This window comes from Numida meleagris, chromosome 7 (assembly GCF_002078875.1).
Source record: "Numida meleagris isolate 19003 breed g44 Domestic line chromosome 7, NumMel1.0, whole genome shotgun sequence".
NCBI lineage: Eukaryota > Metazoa > Chordata > Aves > Galliformes > Numididae > Numida > Numida meleagris.
In genome coordinates this window covers 17,331,299-17,346,401 of record NC_034415.1, presented here as the reverse complement: position 1 = coordinate 17,346,401, position 15,103 = coordinate 17,331,299, and the positions used below count along the sequence as shown (strand labels likewise).

Genomic DNA, 15,103 nt, shown 5'->3' with positions numbered 1-15,103 from the left:
AGGAGAAAATGTGAATGCTCTGATTTCTTAGAGCAAATGTTTTGCTTTCCCCTCAGCATGCATACTTTTGCATATACTAAGATATGCCTGCAGTTTGTCATCCACTGTCTGTTTGAAAACAGCAATTTCCCTTCCACTCTCCGTGTGTTTGTCGTAAAGTGAATAACAGCTCTGATCCCGTCATAAGAGATTTTTCAATACCTTTAAATTCAAGAAATTCAGTTCTCTCCATTCTGGACAGAAACTTTCCGTGATACTATTTTAAAAGTTGCAATAGCTTTATGTAGTACCTTGATCTCTACACATTTAATTGCTATTCTTGTGTAACAGCGATTTTGTATACATTAGTAAATGTCACTGTCACCAGATGTTTACTTTGGGGATTTGGACAGCACCTGTGAATTACTGGAATTTCAATGTATTTTCCTACTCCCATTTCAAACATATAGCTCAGATACATTCAGAAATTTTCAACTGAATTACATTTGACAGGTTCTACATGATTCATGATGAATAAAAAATATTCTTTATTGAAACTGTCAGAAAGGAATTAAAGAACTGACATTTTTTTCTGTTTCTTTTGCTTTAGGAATGACTGGCAATTACCTACTAACAAACCCTCTTCTTCGACCACATGGCACTAACAACCCCTATAACACATTGCTCGCTGAAACTGTTGTATGTAATGCCCCTTCAGCTCCTGTGTTTAACTCACCAGGTGTGCTCATACTTCCTGAATAAAACTGCTTTTCTTGGCTTGCTCCAAATCCTTTCTTTTCCCTATATAGAAACTCAAGTTGCAGTACCCTAGTCATACATTCTAAATTTGTCAGTTTGAGAAATACAGTATTGCCAATGTCAGCTTGTAAAACTGCACTATATTATAGTAATGCCTTTGCCATAAGAGCATTTACCAATAATTATCCATGTTTTTAACACAGGTGGCATAAATCTTAATATACTATTACAGGACTGACAGCACATGGTCTGAGAGCCCATCTTCAAGATATATATCACTTAGAGGTATCATGTCTATGCAATGTAAGGTTGACTCTAAAGCTTGCTGAGAAAACCTGCTCATGGAACGGATTAGGTACTAAAGCAGTGCAAGGCATCTTGACACCTTTGGATACCGCAGCGTAGAAAATCGTATCCAGCGTCAAATGGATCTATAGTATAGTGCAGCTTTATGGTAGATCATTTCCTTTAGGAAAATCATGAGATTAACAGTTGTTAGTTAGAACAGTTTAGTTCTGTTGGAATAAAGGGTGTCATCACTTACCTAACATTTTGTTATTGCATTCTCTAGTTGCCTTTTTTTTTTTTTTTTTTAACTACAGTGCAGTTCATCAGTAAATATCTAGCAATTACTGTTAGATGAGTTGTAAGATCACTTTAGTATTACTGGAACAATAAATCTTTGATAAAGAGCTCATAAAACCTTGTTTCAAGATTTTATTTGAAGTTTCCTTTTTAACTGAACTGTAGTTTCTATTTTCATTCTCTTGTTTTCTTACTTTCCTTATGCTTTCCTCTAGCAACCTACAGAGAGACAAGTATGGGAGTAAAACTTAACTTTGCCTATCAAATGTAAATTTTTTTCAGCATGATTTTTAATGGGCGCAATTAAAACATAACTAGCGGTCATGAAGTAGACTCAGCGGGCAAGTGGTTCACAATTGCAAATGAAATGTCTCCTCATTCAAAAAGTACTTGCATATTGCTTTTTGGAAAACAACATGAGGTCTGTAGCAAACCCCATTGGTAACAGAAGTTATACAATGCTGAAATAATTTGCTGTTTAAAACCAAAGCAGTGTCAAGCAGAAATGCTTAACAATATACTTATATTTTTACATTCCCACAGTAATCTTGCTACAGGCTATGGAAAGATTTCAAATAATTACCTGATCTTGGGCAACAAAATTTGCCTCATCAAACCAATTTGAATATATTTTAGTATGCTTAACTCTGCAGTATATCATAGAAAACTCATTTTGGATTATCAGATACATTTTGGTATCTGTTTAGCAAAAGAAAAGAGAATTAAAATTATGGAATTAAATCACTTTCATGAGGGAAATGAATGCCAGCATGTGGTCCATGTGTTGTCTACTTTTATAAATGCCATATGTTCTGCACAGCTAAATCCATTGCAAGAAAAAGCCTTAGAACATATATGAAATTGCAGAACTACAAAGTTGTTTAATCAAAGCTTAAAGAGACCTTTCAAACAACCCTCATCTCTGTTTAAATCAGTACACATGAAGAGGAGCTAACAGTAACAGAGTTAGTTACAAAATGGTTTGCAAATTACTTAGAATTTATTTGGAAATTATTACTCTGCTCTCTAAAGTTGAAGACAAAAATGTTTTCATGAGAAAATGCAATTACTTTTTAATTGAAAACAGTATTTTCCAGAGAAGACTGAATTTTCTAGGATAAGCTGCAGCTTTTAATTATGAAAAAACAACAAAAACAAAAAATGTATAATCTTTTTCCAAAACAGCTTTTTTCTTATACTCCTCCAAGCCTTGCATATAATGCAGCAGCCTCACAGTGGTCAGTCTCATTTCAGTAAAGTCACTCCATTCTTTCTTCTGTAGATAAAGTGATTTTCCAGGAATGCTCTAACCATCCAACTTTCCATGATTCAGACTGTTTAGTTTCTTTCAAAGTTTTTTCTTTTCCTTTGCTTGGGAAGCACTGTGCTGTCATAGTTTACATGTCTTTGTGTCTGTAGGAAATTCTTTTCTTTATCGTGTTATTCCCCCCTACTACCACAAAAAAAAAAGAGTCAAAATCAAAACATAAAGACCTTAATCATCGTAAGACTTCATTTTCCCCCCCCTGAACTTATTTTCATGTTTCTTAGCAGACTTACCCAATCTGTCATTTGTCCAGCAGCTATGAGATATCAGCCATGGCTGATTTCCTCTTCCCATTCCACAACTAATATTTATTCTTTGCTTTAATTTCTCTGACACATACTTACAGAAATTCCTAACATTTCTGCATTTGACTTCCATGCCCATGGTAACTGTGGGCCTAACTCTTAATTAACTATTCTGGTTCATTCAGCGCTGTCACTGTGACTGATGCAGACTGCAGGCAAACTTTGACCTTTAGAAGCCTGGGGCTGTTGTTGGCAGACAGAATTAGTGCAAAAAAATTACATTAAGTGGGAAAAGAAAAGCTGTTATTGCTTAGTAATCTAATTTGCTGAACCCTTGCTCTGACTAAGTTGCTGAGAAGCTCAGTAATTCTTCATCATGTTACAATAAATCATTTTACTTTCTTTTATATATCAGCTACTCTTAGGCCAGATAGCCTGAGCAGACAGACATGATGTGAGTTGTCCAAAGTGAGTCATTCCACCTGCTGTCTATCGTGTTGTCGGATGGTGCTTGTGGGCCCTGGTCCCTGTAGTGTGAAAGATGGCTGTCCTTGTTTAACATAAGTTCTTTGTATTTATCCATTTTTTTTTCATTCTTTTCTTTACCTCATCTCAAAAAAAAAAAAAGGAAAAACGTTAGAAATGTGTTAAAGTAGTTGCTTGCCAGTTCTGTGGGTTTATGTTGTACATTACCTTCAGTTATGTCTGTGATCTAATTCCTTTTTAATTTAGTGTTGTTTAGGACAAATTCTGTTAATTTTTTTTCTTCTAAATCATGGTGATGTACTTCAAAACATAGATGTTTCCAAACAAATTGCTTTGCATTACATATGCAAGGGCATGGAGTGAACAGTTCCTTGTGGAAGAGTCACAGAAATGACATTAAATTAAGAAATTAAAATGCCACTATTCCCCACAGTAAATGCGTGTTACTATTGTATAAAAGCATCTTTCCTGTAAGGTGTGCAACTGTTTACATTTGGGAATGTTCCATAACCTAACTTTTCTCAAGTCTTATTTCCAAGTACAACTTTGTCCTGAACTACATTAAAGAAATAAAAAAAAAAAATAGTGATAAAAAGCATTTCAGGCAATAACCAGAACTGTCCTTTTCTGTTTCAGGACATTCACTGAACAATGCCAGGGATACAAGTGCCATGGATACTCTACCGCTAAATGGTAATTTCAACAACAGCTACTCATTGCGCAACGGTGACTATAACGACAGCGTGCAAGTTGTAGACTGTGGACTAAGCCTGAATGATACTGCTTTTGAGAAGATGATCATTTCAGAATTAGTGCACAACAACCTGCGGGGCAGCAGCAAGAACCATAACCTGGAGCGCACACTGCCAGCCAAGGCTGTGATTGGTGGAAGCAGCAGCGAAGATGACGCCATCGTAGCAGACGCCTCGTCTTTGATGCACAGTGACACCCCTGGCCTGGAGCTGCACCACAAAGAGCTTGAGGCCCCACTTATTCCTCAGCGGACTCACTCCCTTCTGTACCAGCCCCAGAAGAAAGTGAAGACCGAGGGAACAGACAGCTACGTCTCACAGCTGACAGCCGAGGCTGACGACCACCTCCAGTCCCCCAACAGAGACTCTCTTTACACGAGCATGCCCAACCTCAGAGACTCTCCATACCCAGAGAGCAGCCCCGATGTTGAAGAAGATCTCTCTCCCTCCAGGAGGAGTGAAAATGAGGACATTTACTACAAGAGCATGCCAAATCTAGGAGCTGGCCATCAGCTTCAGATGTACTATCAAATCAGCAGGGGTAATAGCGACGGCTATATAATTCCCATTAACAAGGAAGGATGTATTCCAGAAGGAGATGTTAGAGAAGGACAAATGCAACTAGTGACAAGCCTTTAATAGTGTAGCAAGGAAATATTAAAGGCCACGTACAAGTATTAAAAAGACTTAATTGGCCCCGTGCAGGCTCCCTCGTATCTGCTTGAAGAGACAATTCTGTTGACCCTGTGGTTCTCCTCTGTAATGGGGATGACTGGACCTCGCAGTTCTGTGAATTTTTATAAAACAAAAACTTTGTATATACACAGAGTATACTAAAATGAATTATTTGTTACAAAGAAAAGAAATACCAACAAGGTATTTTAAGATATCTTCTGCTGCTGAATTTAACAAAATTGTGGAGGAAAAAAAAAAAAGAAAAATAAAACACTTTCCAGCCATTTTACTGCAGCAGTGTGTGAACTAAATTTGTAAATATGGCTGCATCATTTTTTTTTCCTAGGCCTACATTGTATTATATACAAGGCGTAGGCTCTGAAATCCTGTGGGACAAATTTACTGTACCTTACTATTCCTGACAAGACTTGCAAAAGCAGGAGAGATATTCTGCATCAGTTTGCAGTTCACTGCAAATCTTTTCCATTAAGGCAAAGATTGAATACATGTCTAACCACTAGCAATCAAGCCACAGGCCTTATTTCATATATTTCCTCAGCTGTACAATGAACCGTTCTCATGAAAAAACAGCAAAAGAAATTATATTTTGTTCTATTGCTAGGGTAAAAGAAATACATTTGTGTCCAACTGAAATATAATTGTCATTAAAAATAATTTTAAAAGAGTTTGAAGAAAATATTGTGAAACGCTCTTGGTTGCACATATGTTATAAGCTGTTTTTCTTACACTCTGTTCATAGTATGGTAGTATGTTTAAAATGCAAGTTCTGCCCATTTTTCACTTATTTTTCCACTGTAAACAGTGTTCTGCTTTGACAAGTTAGGTTTTATTCTTTTTTTTTTTTTTAATTTTTATTGCCAAAAACATAATTCGGGGAGAAAATTGTTTTAGAAGCCAATTATGCCAAACCTTGCACAAATTTGGTATAGCTAACAAAGATTGTAACTCAATTCCCTGTTCATTCTTAATCAGGGTTGGGTGGTAAGGGGCAAAGGGGACACTGGACACTTCTCACAAAATTTCTCGTGAATAAAAGGTGCCTGTCCTTAAAAAATAAATAAATAAAACATAACTATTACTCTTCCATATTCCTTCTGCCTATATTTAGTAATTAATTTATTTTATGATAAAAATCTAATGAATTGTAAATTGTTTCAACTAAATTCTGCTTTTTTCATCCCTTTGTGTAAACCTGTTAATAATGAGCCCATCACTAATATCCAGTGTAAAGTTTAACACCTGTTTGACAGTAAATAAATGTGAATTTTTTTCCAAATAGGTAAAATGTGCATTATTATGTACAAAGCATAATTGGCATCAGCAGTCCTTTGACCCAGATGTATCCTGCTTAGAATGGCTTCTTTACGTTTCATGATTTAAGTAAGTGTCGAGAATACAATAGAAACTGTGTAGTGCTACAGAAAAGAGTTCATCTTTACTATTCATTACCTTAGTCACAATTGAATAGGATCAAATTCAGATGTAGCGGGGTCATTAGGAAAATGTACTGTAATTTCATGTATTTACATAACTCTTAAGTAGGCATATGTATTTGAAATAAAAAATAAGGTCATAAATACCACCATCATAGTTTCAGCAACAGTAATTAGCAGTAATTATTAGTGATGAAAATATATTCTTGTAGCAGGGAAAACATGAGTAAGCAGCATTTGGATAGCACGCAGAGTGCTATACAAATAATCAATCCATCACTGTTATAAATTTGATAAATAAGCATGACTGCCCCCATTTCTATCTATCGGACTGGAAACTGCAGAAGGCAGCTAATGCCCAAGATGTTATCGACAAATAAGTAAGTGGCAAAATTGGAAGTATGAAGTCTTTGTTGTCTTGGTTCCCAGGCCTCTTTTTGTCCCTCTAAACCAAGGCTTCTCACAGATCATGCCAAGGACTTCATTTGTTGCAACTTCTGAAAATGCCTTCTTTCATTATCACAGGGGCCATTGTTTCATGTGTGGCCCGTGTGACTGACTACAGTTAAAACAGCAAAAATTCATTTGAAAGCCTTATAAATTCTGTTAGCTTCTAATCTGCTGGTATATATAAAACTCCATTAGGAATATATATTGATACACAGTAGTTTTGCATAGGTGCATTTTGAAAAAGTCTGGATTTCAAAAAATTCTGGGGAATGGGGGGGGGATTCCTGGTACTGAGACAGATCAAACTCTGTAAAAAATACCTGGGTTGAGATGGAACCATGTAGCTCAGATAACCTCAGTCTATCTGTAATCAGGCCTGTGACACTGTAACAATTACCACTGAAGACAAAGACATCTTTACTGTACCCTGCTGGTAACTCTTGCCAGTAAGTTCTTTAATACTTAGAAGTTGCTATCTTTACTGTAGAGTCTTTAGGACATTTAAAATTTAATCAGAAACTGTTTACTTATGTTTAATAGAGATGTTTTAAAAATCTGAAGTCTCTCTGAAGTAAAGATTTGTTCTGATTCAGGGTATACCAGCAGACACTTTGGAGCAAAATGATTCCCTTGGTCTGTCTGGCAACTTAAAAACATACTTGCTGCCTTCTACCTAGGAAATCATGTCTTAGGGATTTTAAACCCACGGTGCTCAAGTAATTACAGTACATGACCTAGTAACATCACCAGCTTTCAGCAGAATATTCAACCCTATTTCAAGCGAGTACTCCTTTGTGTCACATGCTGTCTAACTAAAGGTGGTGAAACTACATGCTGGAAGGTTTGTAGCATTGTGATCTTAAAAAGGTATCCAATTTCAAATGTAACAAGTATTCATAAAACAAGAAAATTGAGCTGATGAACCTAAGATGAACCAGCTGAACCTAAGTATCATAAGGGAATTCTTTTGTTAGCTTCTTTGTAGTGTAGATGTTGCTTTTTAGTGAGCCTGGTTTTTTTCCTCCTTTTTCTTTCTTTTTCTTTTAATGTTTCGCTAGTGAAGTGTCCTGTGTTTAGCTAGTAGCTAGCAGTCAATACCTTGCCAAATTTCTGTTGGTGTAACTTCTCAGTGTAGTAGCTTACAATATAATTATATAGCCGACAGCTTATTGTAATTTCTTTGTGTTCTCTCTCACGTTCCTGCCATCTTGTCTTGGGATCAGAAGGACAGAAGAATTGAGAGGAAGAGTTCAAGAATAGTGAAATAATGACAGCATGGAAACAAGTGTTTCTTCAGGGTCATCAGTTAACCAGTTCCTATGATGGTGCCAAGGATATGCTGCTATTTTAGGCACTGTCTTTCAGAAGAGCTGTAATTTTTTTTATGGCTAGTAATCTCCTGTTAGTATCAGTGTTAACCCTACTGGCTCCATCCAATTCTTCCTTGTAACTTCAGTTATATTCCAGCAAAAGATTAAATGGGATGTGCATTTAGTGAACTGTTGTATAATGGTGCTATGCATTGTTTAATATAAAATACATCTCAATTCTACATAAGTGAACCATAACATGAAGAAATGCAACACTGGTAATACCTTTATAGTTAAAATTAACCTTTATCTGTGAATTCTACGATACACCTTTGCTTCTTTTAAATTGGAAATGAAATTACTAATAAAGTTTACATATATTCACTTATGTAGACAATAAAAGGTGTTTCAAATTGACATAAGTTATGGATAAAATATGTGTCATATTTTATGTCCTAATTTATAAGGAATTTTTCTTTCTGAACTGCTCAGAGCAGACATTAACAGAACAACAAAAACAAAAGTGGTCCCCATATACTGTTGTTATCCCATTCTGCCTCAAAACTAACGAAGCTTGTCTTCCATAATTGATTATATGACAACATAGGATAAAGTTTTATCTCTGAATGTAATTTTTATAAATTAAGAGTAGCTACAGGCAGACAATTATATGTATATACACACACACACACACCTTCACGGGGATTTTAACTCACACACTCTAAGGGATGATGGAAAGTGAGAAGTCCTGGGAGACAGCAGCAGTTCTTCAGTTCCAGCTCTGCTGTAGCCCTACAAAACACTTCAGCCCTTCAAAGACTCAGAGGGAGCTCACAGTGAAGCATACTTTAGATTTCTTCAAATAGATGGCGACAGTTGACCTCCACATTTATGAAGGGCATTGCTACTATTCCTAGAAACAAGGGTCTTGCTGCATAGATTCAGATTTATGGATGCCACTGGCATGCTGGGCCTCTAGCCCAGGGCTACACTAGAGGTTGGAATCCAGCTTTGTACTGAAGTTAGCACCACCACAGCCCTGGATGCACGAGATTTGTGCTTCATATAATCAGTAGGAATTCAATCAACAGATCCAGCTTGGTCATCCAGCTCTGACAAAAATCTAGAGCAAGTGTTCATTAGGACCCTGCCCATTTCAACAAAGCATTTCCTTTTTTCAGTAAAATACTTCATGTAGTTTTTAGAATGACAACTTCCAAATCCCTTTACTCACGCAGGATAAATTCTCAATGGTATTTCATTAATTCATGCCTGAGAGCATTAATATCTCTTCTTACTGTATTAAGTCATCATTAATCTCAACTGCACCCCATCAGCAATCCTGGCATGTGAAAAAGATCACACCACGATGCAGCCAGAGTGGGCAGCAATACTGCAGACAACCATACAAGCCTCAGCTCAGCAGCAAGGAGATTTAAAGCATTATTCCATGTAACACACCATCATGAAATCCCAGACTGAGAAAGTCACAGTGGCACAAATAACATTCAGAATAGGTAGTTTTATCAAGATAATTCTTCTAAAGCAAAGTTGATCTAATTTTTAACCATTTATTTTTTTCATTGCACATCTGTATGTTTGAGTGAGGCCCTGGCACAACGGAGGTGCTACACCGCAAACCAGTCTGAAGCTTAGGGATAGCAAAGCTGAGCACAGAAACACAAAGGTACATTAAAAGGTCTGATTCACAAACAGTTTCACAACAATCTATATATTACCTGTATAGTTTTTTTGTTTTGTTTTAAGAAAAAAAAAAGGAGAAACAGACTAATAAGAAGTGTTCTCTCTGAGGAAACTGTTCTAGCCATCTCATAGAATAATAGTTTTAAAATAGCTTAATGATGCTGAACTTTCAGCCTCCAGATTGCTTAGGAGAATGAGTCTCAAAGGTTAACGAGGTTTTCATGAAAATAATTCATTTTCATTTACTTTGAATAGCCCACTTTGCTTTTTATTTATTTTGCATTAGCAGGATAAATAGAAATTTCTTAGCTGGTGTTCTTCATACTAGTCACTGTTTTAAGTATTTCCACTCTATGTCCTAGTACTCAACTCCTTTCTAAACAAGTCCTTATCTTCAAACTCCTTCATTTTTCTAATAATTTAGTTGCCAGAATTACTCTTTGCTGGAATACTGTAACAGAGAAGGCAAGTGCAAAATTATTGTTGGGTTGTTTTTGTTGATTTATGGGTGGATTTGTATTTTCTATTCCATCCTTCTTGCCCTCAGACAATATTTCATTTTCCTACTATCTATTCACAACACAAATTTTTCCACTAAGAGTGGAAAAGCAGTTAGTATCTCACTAATAGTTATGGATAACATAGAACTCAGAAAAGCCTACAAGATACTTCAATTATTCCCTTGAAACCATGCCCAACTTTGTCAGCACTGCATTTCATCTGCTTCACATAGCCCATTTATTCACTTTGTTAACTCAGGTCATTCCCAATCTTCCCTAGTTCTGATTAACTGAAATAATTCGCTGTTAACAGCAAATGTTGCCACCTCTCAGATAGTGTGCGCATCCCCCTCTTCAGATAGCACAAGTTTTAATACAGAGTGTTGGGGCACTACACCATTAGCCTTTTGCCATGATAAAAAAAACCTGACCATTTAATCCTGCTCTACCTCTTAATTTCTAACACACCACTACTTCAGCTTTCACTCCCCAAACTCTGTTCTGCTTTAGTGGCCTCTCAGTAGGGATGTTTTCACAAGGATTTCTTCTTCTTTGTAAAATCCAAATAAATGACATCAGCCATTCCCTCTGCCCCGGCAGCCATATTACTGGCTTAACTTCAGTGTGTTATAGAGGCACCATTTTCTTGCCCTGAGCACATTCATCTCTTTCAGCACCATTTCTTCCATACTACGTGCTGCTAGATGTCTGACCAAAAAGCACTTGCCTGTTCAAAGTAAAATTCAGGTGGAATTCAGGCAGTGAAATCCCAAGGTACATCACTTACAGGCACAACGGACATAACTTCAGGGGCAGAAGTAATTTTAACCTCATAGACACATACATTTTGTCATCCTAATTTCTGCTGCTATGGACATGCAGCCACAGTGTCACAGTGGAGGTGACACACAGCCAGTACAGTCACTGCCCTCCTTATGTGTGACAGTGGGGCCTTCGTATGCCATAATCCATACACTGGGCTCCTTCTCTCCACCTGTTGAAGTTACTGTCCTGAGTGCACACAGCCCACAGGGACTATAGGTGCCAGCAATGAAGTGCCAAAGCTGGGCCAGGCTCCACAGCACTGAGCTGTGCTCAGGACCCAGCAGGGCTCGCAGGCCTTTGTCTCCACACAGCTTCTAGCTGAGAAACTCAGAGCCACAGCCAGGCTGTCCAGAGTGCATGGCCCCTCAGCATGCCGAGCTGCTCCTGGTGACCTAATTCTTCCTGAGCTGTTACAGTCACACTGCTAAGTCTGAGGTGGGCATGCAGCCCTGTCCTTCCTTCAGGTGGGAGCAGCTGAGTGGAGAGTTCCTGCTGTAAGCCTTTCTGAGGAGAGCTTCACCATAGCTGAAGTGGCTGGTGACAGGGAAACAGCTCCATGACAAAGCACAAACACATGCCAGCTTGTAGGAATAAGCTTAATGATAAACAAGGAAACCTAACGAGGTTTCAAAGTACATTGAAGGCTGCCTGGAGAGCCAGCCATGTTTCACAAAATCCAAGAGGGACAAAGAGAATACACAGAGATAGGGAAGAAAACAGAGGAATGATCAAACGAGGTACAGGATTAATTTTGCTCTCACTCCCAACACGGCTAACCGCAACCCCTCCAAACTAGACAGAAAAACCTCACCTGTGTCCATCTATTTTGGCTGTTCAACAATGTATTTCAGTTTAATAAAGCATTTATAATACAGAGTTGTTAGTTCATGTTAACATCCTAAATACTTCATCTAACAGTTATTGCCAGATTCCAACAGTCAAGAAGTTTATCATTCTAAGCATGCCTTGACATTTTCAAAGCAGACTTTCAAAGCTGGATTGATCCAAAACAAATTCTTTCAGTAACCAGAATTCCACCACTCACAAAGCCACTGAAAATGAAGAAAAGAGTCAGCAGATGCTGTGACAGAAAGCCAGTTAGGCATTTGCCATGGCACAGCCTTTCCATGCACCACCCAGCTCTATGAGCATGCCCTCTCTGCTGAAGCCCACCAGCATAAACAAGGTAACGACACCCATCCAGAGGGGCCAGTGATTTACACTCCCAGCGCTAATAAAGGAATCTCATCTATGCCCACTCTTAAAAGCTATATATCCACACAGACAATGTTCATCAGTTATATTTAGAGCATTGCTGGCCTGAATGAATACTCAGTAAGCAAAAGTGTAACTGTGACTCCTACAGATAAAAAAAGGTTAATACCTATTTATGAGCCAAACTGGTCCTACCAAACACATTATTAACTCAGAGCTTTCATGATCCAACTTGTGGTGTGCACACAGAAACTGCTTTTCACGTGGCTGCAGAAAGAGTACAACAGTTATACCCCAGGCAGTCCAACACCTGAAGGAAGCAGGTAGCCAGTGCAAGGGGTTCTCCAAAGCCTCAGCAAAAGTTTGTTGAAGATTAACTGGCACTTAAGGGACTGCTTAGTCTTCCCATGTCAAGATAGGAACATGCTACATGCTGCTTATAGTTATAAGTGCTCTAATTAGGCTGACTTGATTATTGTTCTGTGGTTTGATAGATGTTGTATTTAAAGTAATTTCAGGTACTAATTTTTAGACCTTTTTTGTGAACTAGTAAATCAAGTGCAATTTATTCAGAGTATTATTCTTTTCTTTCTTAATGCCTATTCCCTCTGGTTTGCAACTTTAATTAGAACCTGCTATCTGTTCATACTGGTAATGGTAACAGTTGTCACTAGAGTACAGATGCATAGATTCAGCTCATATTGCCACTTTGACTTTATATTTAAAAACCTAACAATCTTCTCAGCTATACATCTGAGAATACCATCCATTAATGTTTATTTCACTGCCACCCTGAACTCTAGACTCTAAACACTAACAATCTGATTATTTTTCTAAACTACCTACTAATGCATTTTCTAAAGAATAGAGATTTTTTAAAAAAGAAAAGGAAAAAGCTCCATTAGGAGATAAATATCTGCCTGAAAAGGTTATTCAGTCCATCTAGATTTCTTTTTTATTGCTATAGATTTTCCCAAGGCAGTATTGTTTCTTGAATAATTATCAATCTGAGCAATTGTGTACTAAAGTAGCCTGATTAATTCATTAAACATATGCACAGAAAAGCACTTGGTTGCCCTGATAAAAACCAAACTCCTCCTCTTCTCCTCTCCAGTCCCCAGCACTTTCTAGGAAAGTGATGATTAGGTTGAAATGCAAGCAGTTAATATTTGATTCACATTTATCAGGAAAAAGAAAAAAATTACATTTCTATGGAGCAGAAAGATTATACAAGACCTGGAAAATCATTCAGAAACCACTAGTTGTCTTGTGAGGTTTGATTCTTTACACACTAGCTTATAAGTTTCAGCCTTTGGAAGGGAGTCTACCAGCAACTAGTTGCAACCAGGTTCTAAAAGCTTGCAAGTTTATTATACAGATGAAATTGCCCTTTTAATAAATTTAACTGATTTTTCAGTGTTATACAGAAAAAAGCTTTGCACTTCACATTCCACTGGTTCACTGCAGAGATAAAAAGACAGGCTGCTCTTGAAGCATTTTGCATACCAGCCAGTGTACTTCACGTGAGTCAGCAACACTGGCAGTGAGCAGAGTTAAGAAGGCATCTGCTAGCAACCAATAAAATGAAGAGGGCTTCTCTTCATTGTCTTGTGCTCCATGGATAGTATGAAGTTGCTTTCAGCCTGGGAATTCACATCTGCAAGCACCAGCACCATTTCCTTGTGAAGAATAACTTTTCTCCTCACTGAATGATGATAATGCTTAAGAAGGTAAGGGGAAGTGTTGCTTCACATCAAATACTTAGCGTTTGGTTATCCACCAAAACAGGAAAAAGGAAGGATGTACAGAACCTCTATGTGAAATGGTGCTGTTTGTTTTGTGCCACAGAATGAAGCAAAGTAGATAATATGCTCAGCCAGATCAAACAAGTAAATAAATGCCAAAAATGTAGCTCTAGACAAACAATGGCTCAACAGTTTTACCACTGAGCTACACATGTGCTCAGTATACTGACATCTGTGAGTCCAGCAAGACTTACCGAAAGCATTCGGTTGAGAAAAAAGTCACTGTCAGGAATGAAATTATCTTCATGATCTCTCACAAAATTAATCTGGTTGGCTTTGGCAAATTACAGAAAAATACCATGCCCTACTGATACAGCTTTCAGTGAGTATTTTTGCTGAAATACTGAAAGACTATCACAACCATCTCAATGTAGCTAGAAGGCAGTGCATGCACAGCCATTCTGTTACAAGCCAAGGTGGTCCAGGGCATGGACAATCCACCCAAACACATTTTGAATCCATTTATGTCAATAGAAAATCAGGATATTTTAATTGAGGTCTGAGGGATTATTCCAGACCAGCACCAGTTAACAAGAACAGAGTGAGGTTTGCTGCATGGTACTATTTCCTGCCACTTCTCTCTGTTACTCATCATCTCTGTTTCATTACCTTGTCATAGAGCCAGTACTGTTCTACATCCATGCTCTCCTACTTGTAGCATCACTGGTACGTTTAATGCTCACTACTTAATCACTTTTCTCTCAACAGGTAAGGAATAATAAAACAGTTGGGGGAATGACAAGATTTAGTGCATTACTTTCATTTTGGCAACAAGAGAACATTTGTATTTATGCATATTCAACTTCTTCCATTTAGTGGAATGACCCCACAAGTAAAGGAATCCAGTTCAACTAGACGTGCAGGTAGAAAAATCACCTGTACCCCTTACTCCAAGCCCAGCACTGGGCCATAGCAATGTCTTCAGCAGGAGAAAAAGTGAAAAGAGCAGAAGCAGTTTTTGCCACATATTTCTTGTTGATGTGTTTTCTTCTACAGTCAGCAGCAGACTACAACAGTAAAGCCTGTAGTGAA

The 15,103-nt window shown here is 37.7% G+C and overlaps 1 protein-coding gene and 1 long non-coding RNA gene across 24 annotated transcripts in view; one reads left to right on the top strand and one right to left on the bottom strand.

Moving 5' to 3' along the window:
• The window catches only part of ADGRL2 (adhesion G protein-coupled receptor L2), a 383,711-nt gene extending 377,597 nt beyond the window's left edge, over positions 1 to 6,114 (top strand). For 12 of the 22 annotated variants that reach the window (XM_021404127.1, XM_021404137.1, XM_021404133.1 and 9 more), the window contains 2 exons: positions 590 to 718; positions 4,018 to 6,114. In XM_021404127.1, coding sequence (XP_021259802.1) covers positions 590 to 718; positions 4,018 to 4,772 — 884 coding nt within the window. In that variant the 3' untranslated portion in view covers positions 4,773 to 6,114. Of the gene's footprint in view, positions 1 to 589; positions 719 to 941; positions 1,094 to 4,017 lie in introns of all 22 variants that reach the window. The other 10 variants (XM_021404142.1, XM_021404144.1, XM_021404140.1 and 7 more) reach the window with 3 other exon arrangements.
• LOC110402264 overlaps positions 1,315 to 15,103 on the bottom strand; it is a 99,684-nt gene continuing 85,895 nt past the window's right edge. For both annotated transcript variants that reach the window (XR_002441014.1, XR_002441016.1), the window contains one exon: positions 1,315 to 2,776. This is a non-coding gene — a long non-coding RNA (uncharacterized LOC110402264). The remainder of the gene's footprint in view (positions 2,777 to 15,103) is intronic.